At 38.3% G+C, this 21705-nt stretch overlaps 1 protein-coding gene across 1 annotated transcript; it reads right to left on the bottom strand.

The window, feature by feature from the left end:
* Nucleotides 1–13303: 13303 nt before the first annotated feature.
* Nucleotides 13304–15102, bottom strand: LOC111877549 (cytochrome P450 94B3). The gene has a single exon (XM_023874064.2). It carries the CDS (start codon nt 15043–15045, stop codon nt 13477–13479), a length of 1569 nt encoding a protein of 522 aa, XP_023729832.1. The 5' UTR covers nt 15046–15102; the 3' UTR covers nt 13304–13476.
* Between the last annotated feature and the right edge of the window lie 6603 nt (nt 15103–21705).

The raw sequence follows: 21705 nt of genomic DNA, 5'->3' as shown, positions 1-21705 counted from the left end.
CACATTTCATTCGCATTTTAGTTAATTTCCATGCATATTTTCCTTTTTGTTATTTTTATGACCATTTCGGGTACTTTCTACTTTCTTGAGCATTATTGCAGATTTTAAGGAAACTAGAGGAGTGGGAGTGTGCGGGATCTTTTGGAAGGCGATTGGACTTGAAGAGCAGTGGGGATGTCATGCTTGATAGCTTTGGAGGTGATCCAGGGAGTAGGCTTGTCGATTGCTTGAAGGCGCAGAAGTGTTGAACTTTAAATTTGAAAGGGCGCGAGAGAATTCTTGAGTGTGCAAGATCAATATTTAAGAGTTTGCGGAAGTTTGTAGTGATGTGTAAAGACAAATTGGGCTTTAATTGAAGAAATATTGAAGAAAATTGGGCTAGGAGCTTATTGGATTCGAACTGGGCCAATGGATTAGCTGTGGGGGCCCAAGACTTGAAGAAGCCCAAAAATCCCGTCGAAGCCCGCAGCTCGCGTAAGATTACCCACAGCCCGCGTGGATTCCTGAAAAGGGCAAATTCGGGATTTTACTTAGAGCTCTATATTGGGAAGGTTGGTGTGCCTTTTCAGCCTTATCTTGGGGTTCCGTGTTTGACACTTTCTCTCTGGAGTTTGGAGTACTTTTGAAGGCCAAGAACACCTCAAGAACATCTTGATTTCACCTCTTGATTACTCTAAAATGTTTGGTACAATCTTCTCTAACTTTGTTTCTTTGAGTTTAGCCATGCTTGGCTAAACTAATCTTGGTTGACTTTTTGTTGAACCCTTTGAACTTTTGTTGGATGTTGAAGGATCCATGAACTTATTCTTAAATCTTTATGGAGATGTTTTGTGTTTTATCATATTATCACTACTAGTATGTTTTTATTCATGAGTTTGAATGTGTTTGTGGTGATTAGTTGGCTAATTTCTTGATTAAGTAAATGATCCTCAAATTAGCAAGCAAGAAATGATTTTTGTGTTGTTTTTGTTTCACACAATCATAAAAACATTTCCTCCAACATGGTGGTGAAAGCATTTGACTCCTCTTGGATTTGGTGACTTTTTGGTTCTTAATGCTAGTTGACTTTCACTAATTACATGCTATTTGGAATTAGTGACTTTGACTAAGGAAATTGTTATGAGCTTCTCTAGCCATTTCAACAATTAAGAAAAGTCTAGGTAATCTCAAGCTCCTTGGATTACTATAGCCATATTAAGGATTTAAATCAAAGTATTGAACCATTGGATTCTAATGATATGTTCATCAAAAGTCAGAGTGAGGAAACTTTAAGTCAACCATCTCTCCCTTATTGATTTTACATCAAACCCTTATTTTTGTTGAAATTGTCTATTTAAATCATAGTTAATTCTAGTTTGTTTCAAGTATTTCAAAACACCAAATCCCCCCATTTTATTTTTGTTGTTATTTTACAAGTATTTTTACAAAGAGATTTTTCATTGAGTTACAAACTGAACCAATCTTCGTGGATTCGACCCCTTTACCACTATACACTATTTTAGTGTGTAATATTTAGGGTTATTATTTGTGTTGGCCTTGACAACCACCAAAGTTTTGGCGCCGTTGTCGGGGATTGGTTTATTTTTAATCAATTTGTTTCTCTATGCCCAGTTCTCAGCGTACAGGTGACTTGATTTACAACCCAGGTGGCATGCATCATGGTCGTAACCATGTCCCCAGAATTGCAAAGGTACTATGAGGACTACTGGCCTTTTGAGATGAACAAGGACCTTATGGAAAAGTACCATAAGCGAGCTCGTCAAAAAGAGTTTGAAGTAGTCAAGTCACTCATGTCTTGCAAGATGAAAGAGGGGGAGTCGGTTGTATCTCATGTGCAAAGAATGCAACGCTACACAGAGCGTTTAGTCAAGCTCAACATTCATTTTGACGAGGAATTGGCCATTGACATGGTCTTGAACTCATTGCCTGATTTTTATGGTCAATTTATCTTAACTTACCATTTGAGCAGACACTGGCCCAATTGCACAACTTGTTGCAGGCTGCTGAAGCAGGAAGGAAGGGTAAAAGTATAGCCTCCACTCCTGCAAGTGCTCCTGTTCTAGCTATTGGATAGGGAAAGGGGGGAAAGAGGAAAGGTCCTCCTAAGCAAAATTGGAAAGCAAAGGTCCAAGTCGGGTCATCTAGCGGTGGCCCAAAGGCTAAGCCCAATGCTTCCATTCCCCATGTTTATGATCCAAAGGAACATGTTTGCTTTTATTGCAATCAAAAAGGGCATTGGAAGAGAACCTGCACACAATATTTGCAGGATATCAAATATGGCAAAGGGAAGCCATCTTCGGCAGGAATTTACACTATTTCTTCTAATAACTCATTATCTTCTCGTTAATGGGTCCTTGATACAGGATGTGGTTTTCACATTTGCTCTGATTTGCAGGGGCTAAAGGAAAGTGAGGAGATAGAGCGAGGAAGTATAAACTTGATCTTGGGAAACAAGAAGTCTTCACCAGTGACCAAGATCGGAGTTTATCAACTTTTGCTTAGTAATGATGTTAGATTAGACTTATTGAATTGTTGCTATTCGTATTAGATGACGAGAAACATTATTTCATTTCATGCATTGTTCAGACAAGGTTTTAAATATTCTTTTAATGATTTAAATGGTTCAATTTCTGTTTATAAGAATGGTGTTTCTGTGTTTGAAGCTTTACCTTGTGATGGTGTATATGAAACCGTGACTTGTGTTGATAGCTTAGGAAATATTGTGTTTAATATTGAATTATCTAATAGTGTAGACAAGGCATGCTTGTGGCATTGTCGTCTTGGACACATTAACAAGAAACGCATAGTCCAACTCCAAAAGGATGGAGTGTTGGAATCATTTGACCTAAAGTCAGATGATCTGTATGAATCTTGTCTTTTGGGAAAGATGACAAAATCACCATTCACAGGGTCTTGTGAAAGAGGTGAAGTTCTGTTGGATCTCATACACACAGATGTGTGTGGGCCCTTCAGATCAATCACAAGAGATGCTAATCGATTTTCTGTGACTTTCACAGATGATTATAGTAGATATGGTTATGTATATTTAATCAAACATAAGTCAGAAACCTTTGATAAGTCTAAAGAGTTTAAACATGAGGTCGAAAATCAATTAGGCAGGAAAATAAAGATACTTAGATCCGATAGAGGCAGAGAGTATCTTAGCATTGAGTTCAACGACTATCTAAAGGAATGTGGGATAGTCTCACAATTGACTCCTCCTAGGACACCACGGTTAAATGGTGTGGCCGAGAGGCGTAATCGAACCTTGTTAGACATGGTTCGTTCCATGATGAGTCGTGCTCCACTTCCAATTCATTTTTGGGGCTATGTCTTAGAAACAGCCGCCCACATCCTAAATCTTGTCCCAACAAAGAAGGTTGCCAAAACACCTCACGAAATGTGGACAGGGAAAGTTCCCTCGTTAGCATATATTAAAGTTTGGGGTTGTGAAGCTTTCATAAGACGAGAGACTCACGACAAGCTAGCAGCAAGAAGTGAGAAATGTGTTTTCATTGGTTACCCAAACAGTCTTTTGGATATTTGTTCTATAGACCTAGCGAGAACGTGGTTTTTGTAGCACGAAGAGGAGTCTTTCTAGAAAGAGAGCTCATATTCAAAGAGGACAGTGGGAGTACCATTTCCCTTGAAGAGATTCAAGAGTCAACTAATGAAGGAACCTTAGATGACACTAGTACTCAACCAGAGGAAACAGTTCCTATTGAACCAGTTGATAAATCATTACCTCTTCGAAGATCCACTAGGGTGAGTGTGCCACCTGAGTTGTATGGTTTTCATATTACTTCAGACGGTGACACATTCATCAGTGATAGGAAACTGGTGAATTTAGATGAACCAGTCTCTTATAAGGAAGCAATGGCAAGCCCAGAGGTTTCCAAATGGAAAGAGGCAATAGACAGCGAGATAAAGTCCATGTATGACAACCAATTTTGGAATTTGGTTGATAATGCACTGGGTCGTAAGACAGTTGGGTGCAAATGGATCTTCAAGAAGAAGACAGACATGGATGGGAATGTACACACATTCAAGGCTAGACTGGTTGTGAAAGATTTCACACAAACCCCAGGGGTTGACTATGATGAAACATTCTTGCCAGTAGCCAAGATTAAATCTATAAGGTATTGCTCGCCATAGCTGCCTTACATGACTATGAAATCTGGCAGATGGATGTGAAGACTGCTTTCGTTAACGAGAAGCTAGCTGAGGATGTTTACATGAATCAGCCAGAGGGTTTTGTCGATGCAAAGTTTCCCAATAGAGTGTGTAAGCTTGAGAAATCCATTTATGGATTGAAACAAATATCTCGCAGTCGGAATCTTTTCTTCCATGAGAAAGTCAAAGAGTTTGGTTTCTCTAGAAGTGAAGATGAGTTTTGTGTGTATATCAAGGCTAGTGGGAGTATAGTAACTTTTCTCGTGTTATATATCGATGACATATTACTCATTGGTAACGACATTCCAACCTTGAACGAAACTAAGTCTTGGCTTGGAAAGTGTTTTGCCATGAAAGACCTTGGAGAAGCTGCTTATATTCTTCGGATTAGGATATTGAGAGATAGAAAAAAGAGACTAATTGGACTTAGTCAGAGCACATACTTGGATAAGGTACTAAAGAGGTTTAGTATGGAAAATTCCAAGAAGGGAGAGCTACCTATCCAGAGCAACACAAAATTGAATAAGACTCAATGCCCTAGTACAAATGAAGAAATAGCTGACATGAGTAGTGTACCTTATGCTTCCGATGTCGGATCGATCATGTATGCTATGACATGTACTCGCTCTGATGTGGCCTTTGCTTTGAGCATGGTCAGTCGATATCTGGGAAACCCAGGTAGAGCTCATTGGATAGCAGTAAAGAATATACTCAAGTATTTGCGAAGAACGAAGGACTGGGTCCTTGTACTTGGTGGCAATGATACTTTGAGAGTAGATGGTTACAGTGATGCCAGCTTTCAAACAGATAGAGATAACTTCCATTCTCAATCTGGCTGGGTATTTCTACTGAATGGAGAAGCAGTTACTTGGAAAAGTTTCAAGCAAGATACAGTGGCTGATTCTACTTGTGAATCAGAGTACATAGCAGCGATTGAAGCGTCTAAAGAAGCAGCTTGGTTGAGGAACTTCATCTGGGATCTCGGAGTTGTTCCAACCATCTAGGAGCCTATGGAATTGTTCTGCGATAATGAGGGAGCGGTTGCCTTAACTAAGGAACCCAGAGACCATGGTAAAACCAGACATATCGACAGAAAGTACCATTTCATCAGGCATAGAGTAGAAGAAGGCCATCTTGTTGTAAAGAGGGTATCATCTGAAGATAACCCAGCAGACCCCCTCACAAAGGGTCTGAGTAGGGCTAAGCATATTCATCGTACTCGAAGCATAGGGATGAAAGATGATATTAGTTTTAGTGGTTAGATTAGTCTAGTTTAGAAACTTGTTACAAAGTAAATGTAATTGACTTTTGGTGATTAAATAATAAAGTATTATTTATGAGTTTGTTTACTGCCTTTTGTCAATTGTTTATTATTGTGTTTCATATTTTGCATGTTTTACTTCCCGAATAATATGATTGTTCAAACTCCACAGTCGCTCGTACTTTTGGAAGTAAGTAGCGAACTAAGACTGTCATGAATTGGATTGTAGATTGTCTAAGGATAGAATTGTTGCAATGTTCATGAGTACTCAGAGAGTGAGATTTGAGTATTGGATAAACCCACGCTCAGAGTATTACTTCATGAAATTCATCACGAGTAATGCTGAGACGATAATATCTATGATCTTGAAACAGAGATATATGAGTTGTAATTTGCAAGTCGGCTGTACATTGGTGATACAAAAACGCATCAGTAACTTGGTGTTACAAAATGTATTGTCATGTATGGTTTGATGAGTAAAAGATACAAGCATATCAGTCAATGTTAATTCGTTCCTTTTGCCCTAACGGGAAAAGCGATATCTATGGGCCCCTCGATGATTTTGTGTTGACTTTTGTGTTGGGCCCAGCCAGGACTAAATTGATGTGTTCGATTAGAAGTCCTATATCATCACAAATCAGAAATCGGGAAACATAGATTCTGGACAAAGAGATTGATTGTATTCCATGTCTTATGTCTAGGGATATCTAGTACAACGAAGGGTCATGTGATCACTTATCTTAGGACACATAACTGACTGGGTCAGAGTTCGGTATCAGCTTTTGGAAGCTACAATTTGCTGGTCAAATTTAGAAGTCATACTAGCAATTATAGTTACAGACTTATCCAAGTGGGAGACTGTTGGATTAGGTTTCTAAGCCCATAACTATAATTGGTATGTACTTGAATTGATAGCAGCACAGTCCTTTTAGGTTGCCCTCAAACCTAGCAATTGGACAAGGAAATTATGAAAGGAGAGATATTAATTTATTATAAGATTAATAAATTAATATAAATGATTTATTAATATGTTAAATGATTAATATATTGATTAGAAATCATAATGTTTAATTAATAGTTAGCCAGAAATTAATTAGAATTAATTTTCGGGTTAAAAGTATTAATTATAAAGTGTAGGGACTAGTTTGCAATTATCAGATAGTTGAGTGGAAGGCTCCAGAACCTCCTTCGAAGGAGGTGGATGAAATCTATAGGGGAAACCCTAAGTATTTCGTCCAAGGGGCTTTGGATAAGGCCTTTGGATTAGCTTAGGCCCCAAGCAAAGGAGTATTAGGGTTTTCCCAAAACCCTAGATCCCTCAGCTATATAAGGAGCCTCCCAGCTCCTAAAATCGGCCACTCCTTCCTTGGAAGAAACCCTAGGCCAACTTTTGCATACCTTACCCTCTCTCTCCTTCAAGTTTCCTCCTTGCTAGTTCTTGGGTGTGATTCCATTGGAGGCATTACATTTGTGGTGCTAAGCTTCCAAGAAGATCAAGATCAAGATCAAGAGGATTGTCAATTGTTTTCTATAACAATTAAAAGGTATGTAACTCCTAAACCCTAGTTTGTTATTTTCGAAAATAGCCTCTCTCCTCTAGGGTTCTTATTTTGCAATTCAAAGTTATATGTTCAATAGTTAAAACATAGATCCAAAGTAGGTTGCATGTGAACTTAGGAATTGTTTTTCTAGTTTATTTGTTTTACATAAAACCCATCATAAAGAGGCTGGGGAAGGGATGTAATGTTCTTTAAATAGGCCACAACCCCCGGGATTAGTGTTTTTCTCGCCCAGACTAGACTCGCCGAGTCCACTAGCCGACTCGCCGAGTCGGTTACTTACTGTATACCCCGTATCCCACTCCGACTTGTCGAGTTCCTCCCTGGACTCGGCGAGTTGACTCATGACTTAGAGCTCTTCCTTTCTTTTCTTGGTCTTTCTGATTTTGGGTATTACATTAAGGTTACAATTATCACCCAGGATGGAAATGTAATGTACAGAGTCATTATACAAGCCCTGTTTTATTGATGATTCCATGACGTAATGATCCAAAGGGGGAGATAATTACAACACCCACATATTCGGGCTAGACAAATAAGTTATTCTAAGGTATAATAAAAACTTTTAAAAAGGGGATTATTTAGGATAAACAATCTTCACCAAAATATAGTATTCGTCACAAAGATTCCCTACATATAAAGAACGTTGAAATTTAACTTCATATGAAGAAGTTATGCTTCTTCGAAGTTTCGTGATTAATCCGACACGGCTCTGCGTATCGTAAAAAGTGAATTTTGATAGATAGATTTTTAGAATATAATGTCTAAACAAAAGTCATAGTAGTCGTTAAACCGAGAGTGTGCATATAGAGAACATCCAAATCTGATTTTGTGAGAGGAAGTTATTATTTTTCGAAGCTTCAACACAGTAGTATACGGTTCAGAAACCGAAGTAGATATCGGTTGATTGTTAAGAAAAACAATCTAAAAAAGAGTTGAAGATTTCACCAATATGATTATGTCGATATAAAGACATTGGAGAACCGATATCTTATGAGAAAGTTATGATTTTTTAACAAAATTTAATAGTCTTAGCCTATTAAAAATATAGCTTTGAAAGTTGTAGATCTTGTCGAGAGCTTTCAGCGGATATAAAGAGCGTCGAAAACCGAGCTAGTATGAAGAATTTACGTCATTTTGAAAATCTGGAAATTTGGGTGCGTTCTAGAGGCGCCATGTGGCATGGTCGGCCTCCCAATCTTTGAAGAGTCAAGGTGATGTGGTACCACGAGATTTAGACATGTGGCATCATAAAGATACGACACGTGACACCTTCTACGAGAGGCATACACGAATGAATGAGGCGGCAACACGTGGCGAATGCCTAAAGTAGGCACCACCACCCTAGTGTGTGCGCGATCATGCCTAGAGTGTGTGGCACACATTGTTTTTCTTTCCTATAAATAGTTGGCTTTGTATATGCTTTCACCCCCACACCCTACACACACTCTCTCGTGTGTATTCTTCACTTTTAGGCCATTTTTGTTGAGTTTCTAGCTTACGTCGAAACCCTACCATGCCCCTGAGTACGTGTACGAGTAGTAACCTTCAAGGAGGAGATCCCGAGTCAATGTTGTCGCCGTTTAGATTCTGGTTTTCATCAAAAATCTCTATAAGTTAAGCTACACTCTAGTCTTTTTAGTGTAACTTATATTTATACTCATAAGTCCTTATTATGAACCTCTAAATAAGATTTATCAGTAATTTTCCAAGTCGTTATACTAATTGATCTACTTACATGAGAGGTGTCTAGAATGGTCATGTTTGCTTGGTTGTTAGATTTTAGAAAAGCTATATGCCAAAATGATCCTTCCTCCCAACTATCATATATGGCTAATCCTTACTTGATAGATCTTGATGTAGACAATGGGTTTAGTCAGGATCTAGACTATTATTAGTCACCAAAATCATTATATTAACACTTTGTATTAATCATACTTAGGTCACTTCAAGGGAATATCTAGGTGTTAAGGCGAAGCGCTGCCCTAACTTTGAGTTACCTACATCTTTCAGGTGAGTGCATAGTTACCTTCAACTTACACATAGATATCAAGTATTTAATTTTCCTAAATGCTTTATGTACTTGTTATCTGAGTTTCTGATATTTGTGTTACATGCGATAATGATTTTCTAAATTATCATATATGTGTTTTATCGTACTCATAATATATTGGGTAGGATGGGTAGAAAGAGATACGAGAAATATGATAATAGTTAGGGACCATAAGAGTAGAGGTAACAATGAGAGACCATAAGAGAAAAGAGATAACAGTGAGAAACCATACTAGACATATATTGGTGGTGAGAGACTATGCCCAACAGAGATCAGTCATCAAGTAGAGTATTGATGGCAACCACAGACTATTCTAGACTGTCCAATGGAACACTAGCAGACTTGCAAACTATAGGTGTTAATGAAATCAAACAAATCGAGAGTATGGATTGTGCATTTATTTGAGTGCTCTATTTTTCCTTGGTTACCTAATCAGCACGTAACCCTTGGGGTAGAAACTAAGAGAGAGAGAGAGAGAGAGAGAGACAGAGACAGACAGACAGACAGACAGACAGAATGGGCTAACGGGAATGGGCAATCGAGTTAACTATTTGGTGTGAATTATATACAGAGATAAATTATATTATTGTGGGTTGAAAACCCTATGTACTCACCGGGTTTCCCAATATGACTTACTAAGTTTATTGTATCCTATGTAAGTATATTTGACGATATAGATATCTACTCAGAGATTCAAAGGAAACATAGACTATTAGTATAAAGAGATGTTGTAAGTCTTCATTTATGCTTATGTTTCTTTTATTGACGATAAAACCACAAGTTTTATAAGTGAAACACACTTCTTGAAAAATGTCTTGATAATATTATTATCATATTTTTGGGACAAATTTCGCAAATTAAATCTTTTTAAAAGGATACTCTGATTTAATAAGCATAAACAAATCAGTCTTTTATGGTCGTAAAAATGAGAATGTCACACGTAGCATAACCTACACCTAGCGTAGGTCATTAAACTCTCATCTAGAATTCAGCACCTACATCCAATGTAGCGGCTTTCCTACGGGAAAAATTTCCAATTTCCGATCCAATTTCAAACAACCATAACTTCTTCGTTTCAGCTCCATTTTTGGCGTTCTTTATATGCACAAAAAAGTATTTCACGAGCCCCACAATTATATCTAGATACTTTTGGCATAACACATGTCAAGTTCAAACCATAATCCATGCAAGAAGCTCGACATATAACTTTGCGCATTTTACCCCTTTGGTTCCAACACCCAAATCAAGGGCTTAGATCTCATAACCAATATTATCAACATTCAATAAGGTCTAATCTTTATTACGTTGAAGCTCAAGACCTTTTTTCGATCAAATTCCGGCCCGATGTCCTAAATTAGAAACAGTACGAAAACTAGGTGTTATAAGAATTTCTAAATCTTTCATCATTTGCTTTTCCTCTGCTTGCTTACGAAGGAAATCCAAGTGCTCTTGTTGCACTTCAACCTTTTGTTATGCGATTAGATTGTGTTGGTCGAACTTTTCTTATATATTCGCCAACTTTTGTGCCCTTCTCTTGGCTTCGTCTTTGTTTCATTTAGCGCGCTTCACTTTGTTACGCAAGATCGATCGACTTAGGAGAGATGTCTTCGATGTCGTCAGGGATGTCATCCGTGTCGACGTTGAGGTCGATGTTAGTTCGTGCGTAGGAAACATCAAACGAACTTGATTTGCGAGACTTCTTTGATTGAACCTCTGACGATGTTGGAGTTTTAAGCCATTTTGGATCCACTCTCACAATCCCTCATATTTTGTCATACTCAAAAACGTGACCCATTTCCACTAGATATTGCTCCCTCGCGGCATTGAACACATCGAAATCATTGTCACCACTTTGCTTTTGTGAAGAATGTTTTTGTATATTGCATTAAACTTAGTGTACTGACGACTAAATGGAGTCCACTTGCTACTAAGCATATCGACATTGCGATATGTCGGTTTCTTCATAGGTGTGTGAAACTTTCCGAGCATGGCTTCCGAAAATCCAGTTCTCCTAATATCATTTCCTATAGTTGCATTTTTAGAAGCCCTTTCTTTTTCCCTTCTTCGGTGTCCACCATAGTGGAGCTTCTTCTTCACTTTCCACGATTGCTTTCCCTTTCTTTTTCCCTTTCCCTTTAGCTTCCCGACTACCTCTCGCTTGCGTTTCATGAACTGTTTCTTGCGTTGGTTGTGTGGGTGGTGGTTGTGTGGTTGTTTGTCGCATGGAACCGAAAATATTGAAAATGTTTGATTAAAGGTTTGAGTTTTATTGCATGTAGGGCAATGTAGGAAATTGAATTGGGGTGGGACAGGATTAAAAAAGTTTCCTTGAAATGGAATTTGGGATGAGTTTTGGGTGTTGAATAGGTTCGTATAGCTCACGTATTGTGCGCTATTAGAGATATATATAGTTACCTAACCTGTTAATTTATTGAATATTAAAGATTTATTGTTATATTTCTTAGTTAGGTAACGTATATATTTTTCTTAAAACCACTAAAAAGTTGGTGGTCGCAATAGAATTTTTGAAAATAAAGTTGTTTTTGTAGAAAAACAAAAACAATTACATGTTTCACCAACATTTGCATGTTATAGTGGTTGTGATAGAATTTTTATTAAAAGACAGAGTTAATTTAGCACAAATAAAATTAGGTGATTAAACCTGAAAAAATGACAAACTATATTGGTTTTTATGTTATTAACCATTTTTTTAAATCTATTTGTCAAACTTATTTATATGGATTTGTTTTGAATTTTGGTTTCAGCCCCCTAGGTTAAATGTCTGTGTTCCGCCCCTGCTCTTAACGGCATAGTTGGGATGGTGTTCATGCGTTATGGCCAGTGGCGGATCCAGAACAAAACTTAACCGGGTCCAGTATACATAAAAAATGTATCAAAGTGGAAAATTCTGAAAATGCAAAGTATTTTTGAGGTTTTTTCAGTAAAAACAAATATCAATGAAGGTATTTTCTGTATAAGTGGATGCCAAGGAGGGGGTTTTAGTATAAAAATGTTATTTTTGAAGGTTTGTTTAGTATAAAATATGGTGAGAGCCACTATCAAGTGGGTCATACACCCCACTTGAAAGGTCTGTATCCGCTACTGGTTATGGCACCGTGAAGGAGCTGTCAGGTCAGCAGTAACAACCCTTCACAGGCCCATAACTGACGGTCTTAGTAAGATATATATGAAGATCAACTCATTGTAAGGAATCATGTAACTGGAGATCGGATATATTTTTGTTAACCTTTTTTCATGCCATATATAGTTGAAATGTCAATAGTGGATGGTTGTACTTGCAGTGGATGGTTGTACTTGTAGGTTGCTACCAATTAAAAACTTTGAAGTTGCATGCTAGCTTGAGTTGGCCATTAGTCCATGTGGTCATGCAATGGTATGCGTGTCTTTCTTTACAGTTTAAGTCTCAATTATTGTGGAAAAATTAATAACGCATGTGCCCCCTACGTATTTTATATACATCATGTTATCTTTTTATCTACGTGTAAGGAAATCTTGGCCATACAACCCCCCCTCCCCTCTCTCCTGACGTGACCATAGTGCTTAATACCTACGTTGCAGTCATATATATAATAATATTAAAAGAAATATACATCGTGTTTTTTGAGATGTCGAAGAAGAATCGCCCACGTACAAATAGTGCTACTGCTTAATAATGATTCTTTTGAATTTAAAGTATACAATTTCTAAGATAGACAGCGGTTTTGTTTGTATTTGTCGAGTAATTCTTACGCTCCAATAATAACTATATAAAATATAATAATAACTACCTTTCAATAATAATTAAACATAAAAAATTATATATATCGTGGCTTTTCAGACGTAGAAAATGAACTGCGTATAACTATATATATAGTAGTCTCATAAATGCATCTTAAAGCTCAGAGTTTTCTTTCATTATGAACATAAAGTATACAAGATCTTTGAATCTAGCTCTACCGTAGACAATTAGTATGTTTGTAGGATAAATGAACTACTTGAATCATAATGTTGTCGACAATACTCGTGTGAGATATTATTGATTGTACACTTATTTCATCTCGATCGTATTTGTTTAGTGAAACGGAATACGTGGTGCACATGTGCTTGTTCTCAGTCATCTGAGTAGTCTTATAATTATTTGTGAACTAGCTTGTATTGACTTGTTTATGGATTTTAACAAAAGTTCGACAATAGAGGGAATCATTTTTATTATATTATTTAAAAGAATTCCATAAAAATAATCCAATTAAATGGCCATAAAATACGCTTAACATTTCAAAAAATTACAAACATACGTTTTATTGTTTTCTATTTTATTATAGAAGATGGCATATACATGATAAATTAAAAAAACACAAATAGACAGTAAATAAAAAGGTTGTAGGATGTAGACATTTAGTATTAACTTGTACTTTCAAATAAATTCTTCTTTATCTTGCTATCTTGACAGGTGGCACCAGTCCATTCTGTCTCCTCCGTATGAACACCTTCAACCCGCCGTCCATATGCGCCGTCAATAACGGCAAATACACCGCCTCCTTCCCTGAAACCACCGGTCTGATCTCGAACCGTTTCACGATCGAAGCTACCACATAACTCATCTGAACATTAGCCAGCCCTTTCCCAATACAAACCCTTGGACCGGCATGGAAAACCGGGAACTTGAACGGCGACACCTCCTTCAAATACACTGTCCCTCCATTCTCATCCGGCTTACAATCGTACCACCGGTCCGGTCTAAACTCCAACCGGTCCATCCCCCATATCTTCTCCATCCTTCCCATTCCGTATGGAAAATACGTTACCCTATCGCCGGCTTTCACCGGAGTCCCGTCCGGCAACATGTCGTCATAGACGGCGTGCTTCGAGTCCCAAGCAACCGGCGGGTATAGCCTCATGGTTTCACAAAGACAAGCCTGTAAATACTTCATTTCTTTAAGTTTTTCATATTCATCTTCTTTGAATTGAAACCCTATTTCATTTACAAGCTTTTCTTCTACCTGGGAATGCCGGGAAAGTGCATAAAAAAGCCATGTCATCGCCGCCGACGTCGTGTCTCTTCCGGCCATGATGAAACTGATTAACATATCCCTTATAACGTCTTCACTCACACCATCCATTATCATTCTACTTAATAAATCTTTACTTTCAGATTCAGTTTTGTTTTTCTTTCGTTCATCAACTATTTTGCTTATGAATTCATGAATCTTTTTCACGGAATCTTTTAAGACTTTCTCGGACCCAACACCCAACACTTTCTTTAACTTCCAAGCGGTGGAGATGGGTGTCGCCTCCCGTTTTGCACTTATCTCCCCCGCCTTGTCAAACGCTTTCAAGATTTCCACTTCGTCGAAGAAACAATGTTCATCTCCCAAACAACATGGATCAAACCCTGATGAGAGTCTACAAACAATATCAAACCCCAGCCGTCTCAACACCTCCTGTAAGTCCACCGCCTTACCGCCGGCCAGAGAATCTAGTAACGGAAAAAGCTTCGTTTTTACAGATTCCTTCACGATGGTTTCCACATGCTCTTTCAACGATTTGGAGGAGAATTGGTGGCTTGCTAACTTACGCTGAGCGTGCCAGAGCTCTCCATCGACATTGAAAATCCCACACCCAAGAAAATCATTAAGAATATCAGTGAAAGGCTTTCCTTTTGGGAAGTTAATGAAATTTGTTTTAAGCATGTATTCAACATTTTCTGGGTTGGCCGTAATGATGGTTTTCCGAGCACCAAGGCGGCGTATCACCACCGTCTGGGTTGGTGATGCAGAGAGTAGATCCGTGTACCACGACAGCAGACGGTGGCGGTTCTTGTAGAAGGAAATCAGGCAGCCAATGACAGGGTAAGTTGGCGGTGCATTATCTCCGGGCAGCAGTGGGAGGAGGAAGCACCGGAGTTTATGGAATAACTTTGCATTGTAAATCAAGCAGCAGTACGTAATTGCAGAAAGAAGAGAGCATAGTGCGATGAAAGAAGAGAATGGTGTTTCCATGTTGGTAGGCGAAAAGCACTTGCCATACAAATGGGTGACACTATCTACAGAAAAATATAGGATGGTCTTTATTTAGATAATTTTTCTTTTTCTAGCTCTAGAGTTTATACTTTCTAGAATAAATTACATAAACCGTTCATTGGTCGGATAATGTGCAAGTTGTCTTTTATCTATTACTTTCACTAGAACAATCTTTCTACTTTGTTTTTTGGTTTGTGTATTAGTCATATTCAATTCAAAATGCAAGACTTTCTGAAAGCTTTTTAATGATTTATGTATCATGTATAACTTATTATAAACAAAACAAGCCCTACCCATACAACTTTTCTCACCATCCCTCTCCTTCCCTTTAAGTCTCTTCCGCAATCACCACAACATATCCTAGCCATTTACTATTAGGGTTTGACTACTTTATTAGAACGGTCAGAGAGAGAATGCATTTCTGATGAGTGAATGATTGATGGGAAAAAGAATATCCTCCCGGTGAGTGAAGGGCAATAAAGAGGATGATCTCCTCGTTCAAGAGAATGCTTTATTTGCAAAATAGTTATATGTCCACAATATGGTCGGGCATTTGGCAAAGTGACCAGGCATTTTGGAGCATGCGTTGGAGCATCCGACTAAGATGAAAGTGACAAAGTGTTGCAACCAAGTTCATAAGTACTTGTTGAAGAACTAGTATTGGACAAGATTTATATGAAGATCACTTAATAGTTCGCTGTGTGATACTTGATAAATGTAATATCATTGTATTCTTAGACTTGAGATACATATTTTGGACTTGAGTGTAGGGAATGTTATGTTTTGATATGGTTAAATGTCGTTTTTTACCAGACAGTCGTAAAGGCTATTATTAGGTATAATGTAAACTACATAAGAGGTGTATGTAGTCAATATGAGATTTGTTCATTTTATGTGTTGACAGTTAAACATCTAAGGCGCCTTATTAAAAGTTGAATAATAAAAGAAATTGCTTGCGATTCATATATCATGTTCAACATGATGTTTGTGACAAATGGATAACTGATAACTTACCTTATAAATCAATTGAAACTTTGAGCATTTTTGGGAATCAAATGTTGTTGAATTGCATATATTCGCATGTTATTAGGGGCAATGAAACGTTGTTAGATGTTCACCACTATTTTTTATCGATTTATAATGAATCTTGTGAAAGTTGGCGATGAAAAGATCTATATGTTTAAGAATTATTTTAAAACGATATTTTACGAATAACCTATGATCCCATAGGGTCATGTCATTAACAAGTAGATGTCAATTGGACATTTTATCCGGTAAATATGATTTATGATAAAATATCATAACTCTTGTATTTTTCATTTCATGAGACAATAACATTGTATCTTAATTTAATTAATATGGTATGAATTAATTCAAGTGTGTGTTAATTATGTCAATTAATGGTTAATAGATTTAATTAAGTTTGTGTATCTTTTAATATATATATATATATATATATATATATATATATATATATATATATATATATATATATATATATATATGCACCATGTAGGGAAATAAGTGGAGTGTAAGGCTCTCCTCCCCTACTATCATACCACTTTAGGCCATACTCTATGGGTGATGGCAGGTTTTCTCCCCATTCTTTGACTTGCCATATCTCGTACGTGATATATGCTTGCGTTCATGAGAGTCTATGGTATAAGTGAGATTATATATGCATGAGAAATGCATCTTTTTTTTAACTCTTCTTATGCGTGAAAAAAGATAGATATGCATAGACGTAAACTTGGTTCTCTCTAAACTAGTTAGTGAAGAAAAACTTTACTTTTTTAAGACAAAAAATCAGTTTTCTTCTTGATTGATTAAGAACTTATTTTACAAGTACTAACATACATTAGTGTTGCTTTTTGTTGGTGAGCTTATATAGAGGAACTTTACATTGTGTTCTTTCCATCTTCATCAATTTCCAACCTCCCACGAGGAATCAAAATAAGGTTATTATTAACATCCCAAAAATACCAAATAAAAATTTCAATTTTAAATGAGTTCAAACCATTCCTTTATATTCCAAAACATGATCAGAGCCAAGTACTGACAAAACATTAGAATAACTCATAAACATTTAGTGCGTAATAAATATATGGGGGATGCAGTGGTACCAATTTGGGCCCTTCCTTTTGAAACCAAAAGTACCTGAAATATTTTAAGCATAAACCATATGCATGAAGCTTAGTGAGTTCCCCAAAATACCACATACTAAACATACATAACAACACAAAGCTAAATTGAGTTTATTTCACCCCATGAGTCTATTTCAACTCCTTAGGTATCTTTCACTGGTACTGGGTCTATTTCATCCCCTTAGTTTATTTCAACTCCTTCGGTATCTTTCAACTGATAAGGGTATGTTTCATCCCTTACAGCTAAGCATACAATCATGTCAGCAAGAGTCACAAAAACAACAAGCACATACAAGCATATCAGGAAGTGTCATAAATACAACTATCCTCCTACAAACATAATCTAGTGGGTCGACATTGGAGCCTTCAACCCACGAGTATAGTGAAGAACCTCACCTCAATCGATAGTCGGGTAAAACACACACTCGGTTTGTTGCTATCAAAAGCTCCTCAAAATGGTCCAGGAATGATGTAATCTTGTTGGATCTATACTTGATCTCTTCTTCCTTACACTTTTTCACCACCTTGCTCTTCAACATTTAACCTTCTAATGGAGAAATAAGATCGTAAATGATGTCAAATCTCAAAAACAAGTGACAGGAGGCTAGGGTTTCTCAAGAAATGGTCTTCGGTGATGGATATTGGTAATGAGAGGGTTTTCCACAAGTCAGAGCCCTTAAATAGGGATCAAAATCGAAGATATCGGGTTTTGGTCTGCCCGGACTATTCCATGTGTAATCATAAATTACGCCCTGCATAGTTCATTAAAACCTGTTACGCCCTATGTAACCCAAAAACCCCCAATTCCTGCTTCAACTGCAAACAACAATAACTTCTTCGTTTCAAATCCGTTTTTAGAGTTCTTTATATGCATAGAAAGGTAATGAAGAGCCCCACAATACCATCTAATTACTTTTAACTTAAAACATACCAAATTAAAATCCTTAATTCATGGAAGCAGACCAAAATATCACTTTTCCCTTTTTACCCTTTGACTCCAAAACATGAACCAAGGGCTTGGATCACATAACCAATATTATCAACATCCAATAGGGTCTAAACCCTATTCCCTTGAATCTCATGGCCTTTACTTGATCCATTTACTGCCAACAATCCCAAAATAAGAAACTTCTCGAAACATGATATTACAACTCTCCCCCACTTAAACTGGATTTCGTCCTCGAAATCCGTCTTGGTTAGGATCTATGAAACAACGCCAATATATTCCATAAGCTCCATCTAACCATTTTGAAATCTAGGCATCTTATAGAGAAACCTTGAGAGACCACTCGAAAACCCACCACCACCAACAAACAACCCTATAATTTGAAAATACTTAAATCCAACAACTTTCTTTCTCTCCTTAACTGTATGACCCAACTTCTAGAGAAAACCACTCAAACCGGGAACTCTTAGAACCAAAACCACAAACCAAGTTCGTCACTATACTCCCCAAAACCGAGAACCCATCGATCTAAACTTCAAAAACCTTTACCGAAGGCTAACCATCATCCAATCGTCGAACCTACCCCTAGTTCCTTATGAATGTAACACCATAAATTTCAACTCCATAATTTCTTGATTAAAATCCAGGATCCTCAAAACATAACTCTTTCATTAGTGTGTACAATCAAGTCGGTGCCTTCCCGTGATCCTGAGAAAAACCTGAAACACGTAACACATAACATGGTAAACACGAAGCTTAGTGAGTTCCTTAAAATACTACCTACACAGATAATAAGCCTCTCATGGATATAGCTCGTTGGACCTTTCGGTCCGGTCTCAATGTGGACCCTCCGGTCTCACGGCTCGTTGGACCCTTCGGTCCGGTCTCAGTGTGGACCCTTCGGTCTTACAGCTCGTTGGACCCTCCTATCCGGTATTAATAAGTATAATAGCATACATATATCACACAGACAAGATGCATAACTCAAGTAAACACATAAGACCCTCTGGTTACTCATAGATGCCACTCATGGTAAGTATAGTGAGAAGACTCACCTTGCATGCAAGCAAGCAATTATCCTCGAACTCGAATCTCGAACTAGCCACCGCCTAACACATAGGGTAAATATCTCTAATTAATACTTGATTCTCGACTCTAAGTAACCAAATGTTATTCTTCTCTCTCTAACTCTTGAATTGGGTAAAATACCATTTTACCCCTCCATGGTCTCCATTACTCATGTTGACCAAACCCTAAAGTCAACAGAAGTCAAAATCGAGTCAACAATCCATGTTTGACCCGATTCATCGAGTGCACTCTTGCGACTCGTCGAGTCCCCTCGTTTCCTCAGAAGTCTCAAGAAAGTCCAGCTCAACTCGTCGAGTTGACCCCCAACTCGCCGAGTTATCGCACGATCAAGCTCATCGGAACAAACCCTCACCGACTCGTCGAGTCAGGCCATGGACTCGGCGAGCCCCTTCGATATAATTTCGCATTTGGACGATTGAAGGCAGATCTATCACTCCAAACACTAGATCTGACATCCTAAAGCTCGATTGTTACGTAAATCTTCGATCTTTACACTCATGCATGGTGGTTTTGCTCCAAACTACCAATACATGCTCTCATAAGGTGTTAAACACCATACTCCTCATATGGATGAATAAAGTTGGGACTTTTGGTCTCTAGGGACCTCACAAGGTCCAGATATGAGGTTTAAACCTCTAGATAACTTAGTATACTCGAAGTCCCAAATAATATGTGATGAAAACCCTAACTTCTCCACTCATGAGATCTAACCAAATAAAGGGGAAAGATTCAAGCTTTTTACCTTCCTCTTGAAGCTATGGACGAAATGGCCTGCATCCCAACATCTCCCTCTTGTTTCTTGCTGAATAAAATCCTCTTCCTCCTCAAATATGCACTAAAATCCTTCAAGGTTAGCTTGGAGACTCTTTTAGCTCACTACACTCGGTTAGGGTTTCACACAGAAGGGTTAGGCGGCCAGTGAGGCAGAAATGGGGGCATAAGTTCCCTTATATAGGCCCCAACCCCGGAAAATTAGGGTTTCTCTGCCCAACACCTACTCGGCGATTCAGATCTCTGACTCGTCGAGTCCATTTATTAATCCTACGCGGACAACTCGACTCTACTCGACGAGTTGGACTCACAACTCGTCGAGTCACTCCATAAATCTAAAAAATTAAAGACACAATAATATACATGAAAGTCCGGATGTTACAATTCTCCCCCACTTGAATTAGATTTCGCCCTCAAAATCGCTTCTCAACGTCACATAGATCGAACCCAAAAACCCGATAGGTACCACCAAAAGGATCTCATACCACACAGCTAACTTCCTCCATGGGCACCTTAAACCAAACAGGAACTCCCAAACCCGAAAGAGGACATACCCTTCTGCCGCTACGATACCCCTTCTGACTCCCTAGAATCTGGAAACTCTAGTAGCCTGTCTCACTGACAGACCGCCCTCTCAAGTTATCACCATGTTATTCGCTCCTCGAATAACAAACCCTGATAACTCACTGCCCTTCTGATTCTCTCGTTGCGACTGATAGAAACAAGTCAAAACCCAAAAATTGGCTAGCGAACACTCATACCAAGCATACTAAATGATCTATATCGTACTCCAAGGAACAAAAGGGTCACATTACACCAGAGACCCATCCACTGTACTGCAATCGAAACCCATCTCAACAAAGAACTCTCAACACCCTGTTCTTAGGCACAAGAAAATGATCATGCTTGCTCAAAATTATCCTCTGACATCAAACAATCATAAGCCCCAGCTCCCTCTCATATATCCTTTTCAACACTAAGCACCAGGTCAACTCCCGAACCCACAGTTGAACCTCCAAACGTTACCAATTGCATGCCCTAAAATGTCTCACTGACTTCCTTCTCACAAAAACTATCTCGGCCCATTGTGACACACAAGTTATGAAATGCGCTTTACCCCAAGCGAATACTACAATCGCAACTGAAATCGTCTCACCCTCGACCTCTGTTATCTACTACTCATTAGTTCCATGCGTGTCGCGGTCCTCCCCATACAAACAAAATGACCCACTCAGGACTAAGACATCAAATGACACACAATACCCCTCAAAATGAAATGCAACTCTGAATCCGAAATCTCATTCGCCTACTCAATACACCACCAAAGCCAAACTCAAACTCGAGAGTCTGGTCCGACACAGAATTGGAACCACTCGTCCTAATGAAGTACTCAACTCATGACCCATGACCCGCAACCCACGCGTAGATCACTTCTCCAATTCCTTTCGATTGCGATAACCACAACTGAACTCAGAATATAACAATTCCCGACGAATATGGAGACCCCAGTCTCTCCCTTGGTCTGACCACCAGGTTCCCGAAACTCAAGGAATAAGACTACCTAAGCCTAAAAACTCTTCTCCGTCATGCTCTGACTAGCAAATAATATGGATCCCCGTATTATCATAACATTCCCTCTCACTAACCCGTGAAGGCTACGGCTCCCCGTAGGCCTACTACACTCTCTCT

This window comes from Lactuca sativa, chromosome 3 (genome assembly GCF_002870075.4).
Source record: "Lactuca sativa cultivar Salinas chromosome 3, Lsat_Salinas_v11, whole genome shotgun sequence".
Taxonomy (NCBI): domain Eukaryota; kingdom Viridiplantae; phylum Streptophyta; class Magnoliopsida; order Asterales; family Asteraceae; genus Lactuca; species Lactuca sativa.
Note: the sequence above shows the minus strand (reverse complement) of the source record. Positions and strands in the feature narration are given on the sequence as shown.

Excerpts from the sequence above, each read along its gene's own strand:
- LOC111877549 (XM_023874064.2), bottom strand. The coding sequence starts at position 15,045 with ATGGAAACACCATTCTCTTCTTTCATCGCACTATGCTCTCTTCTTTCT.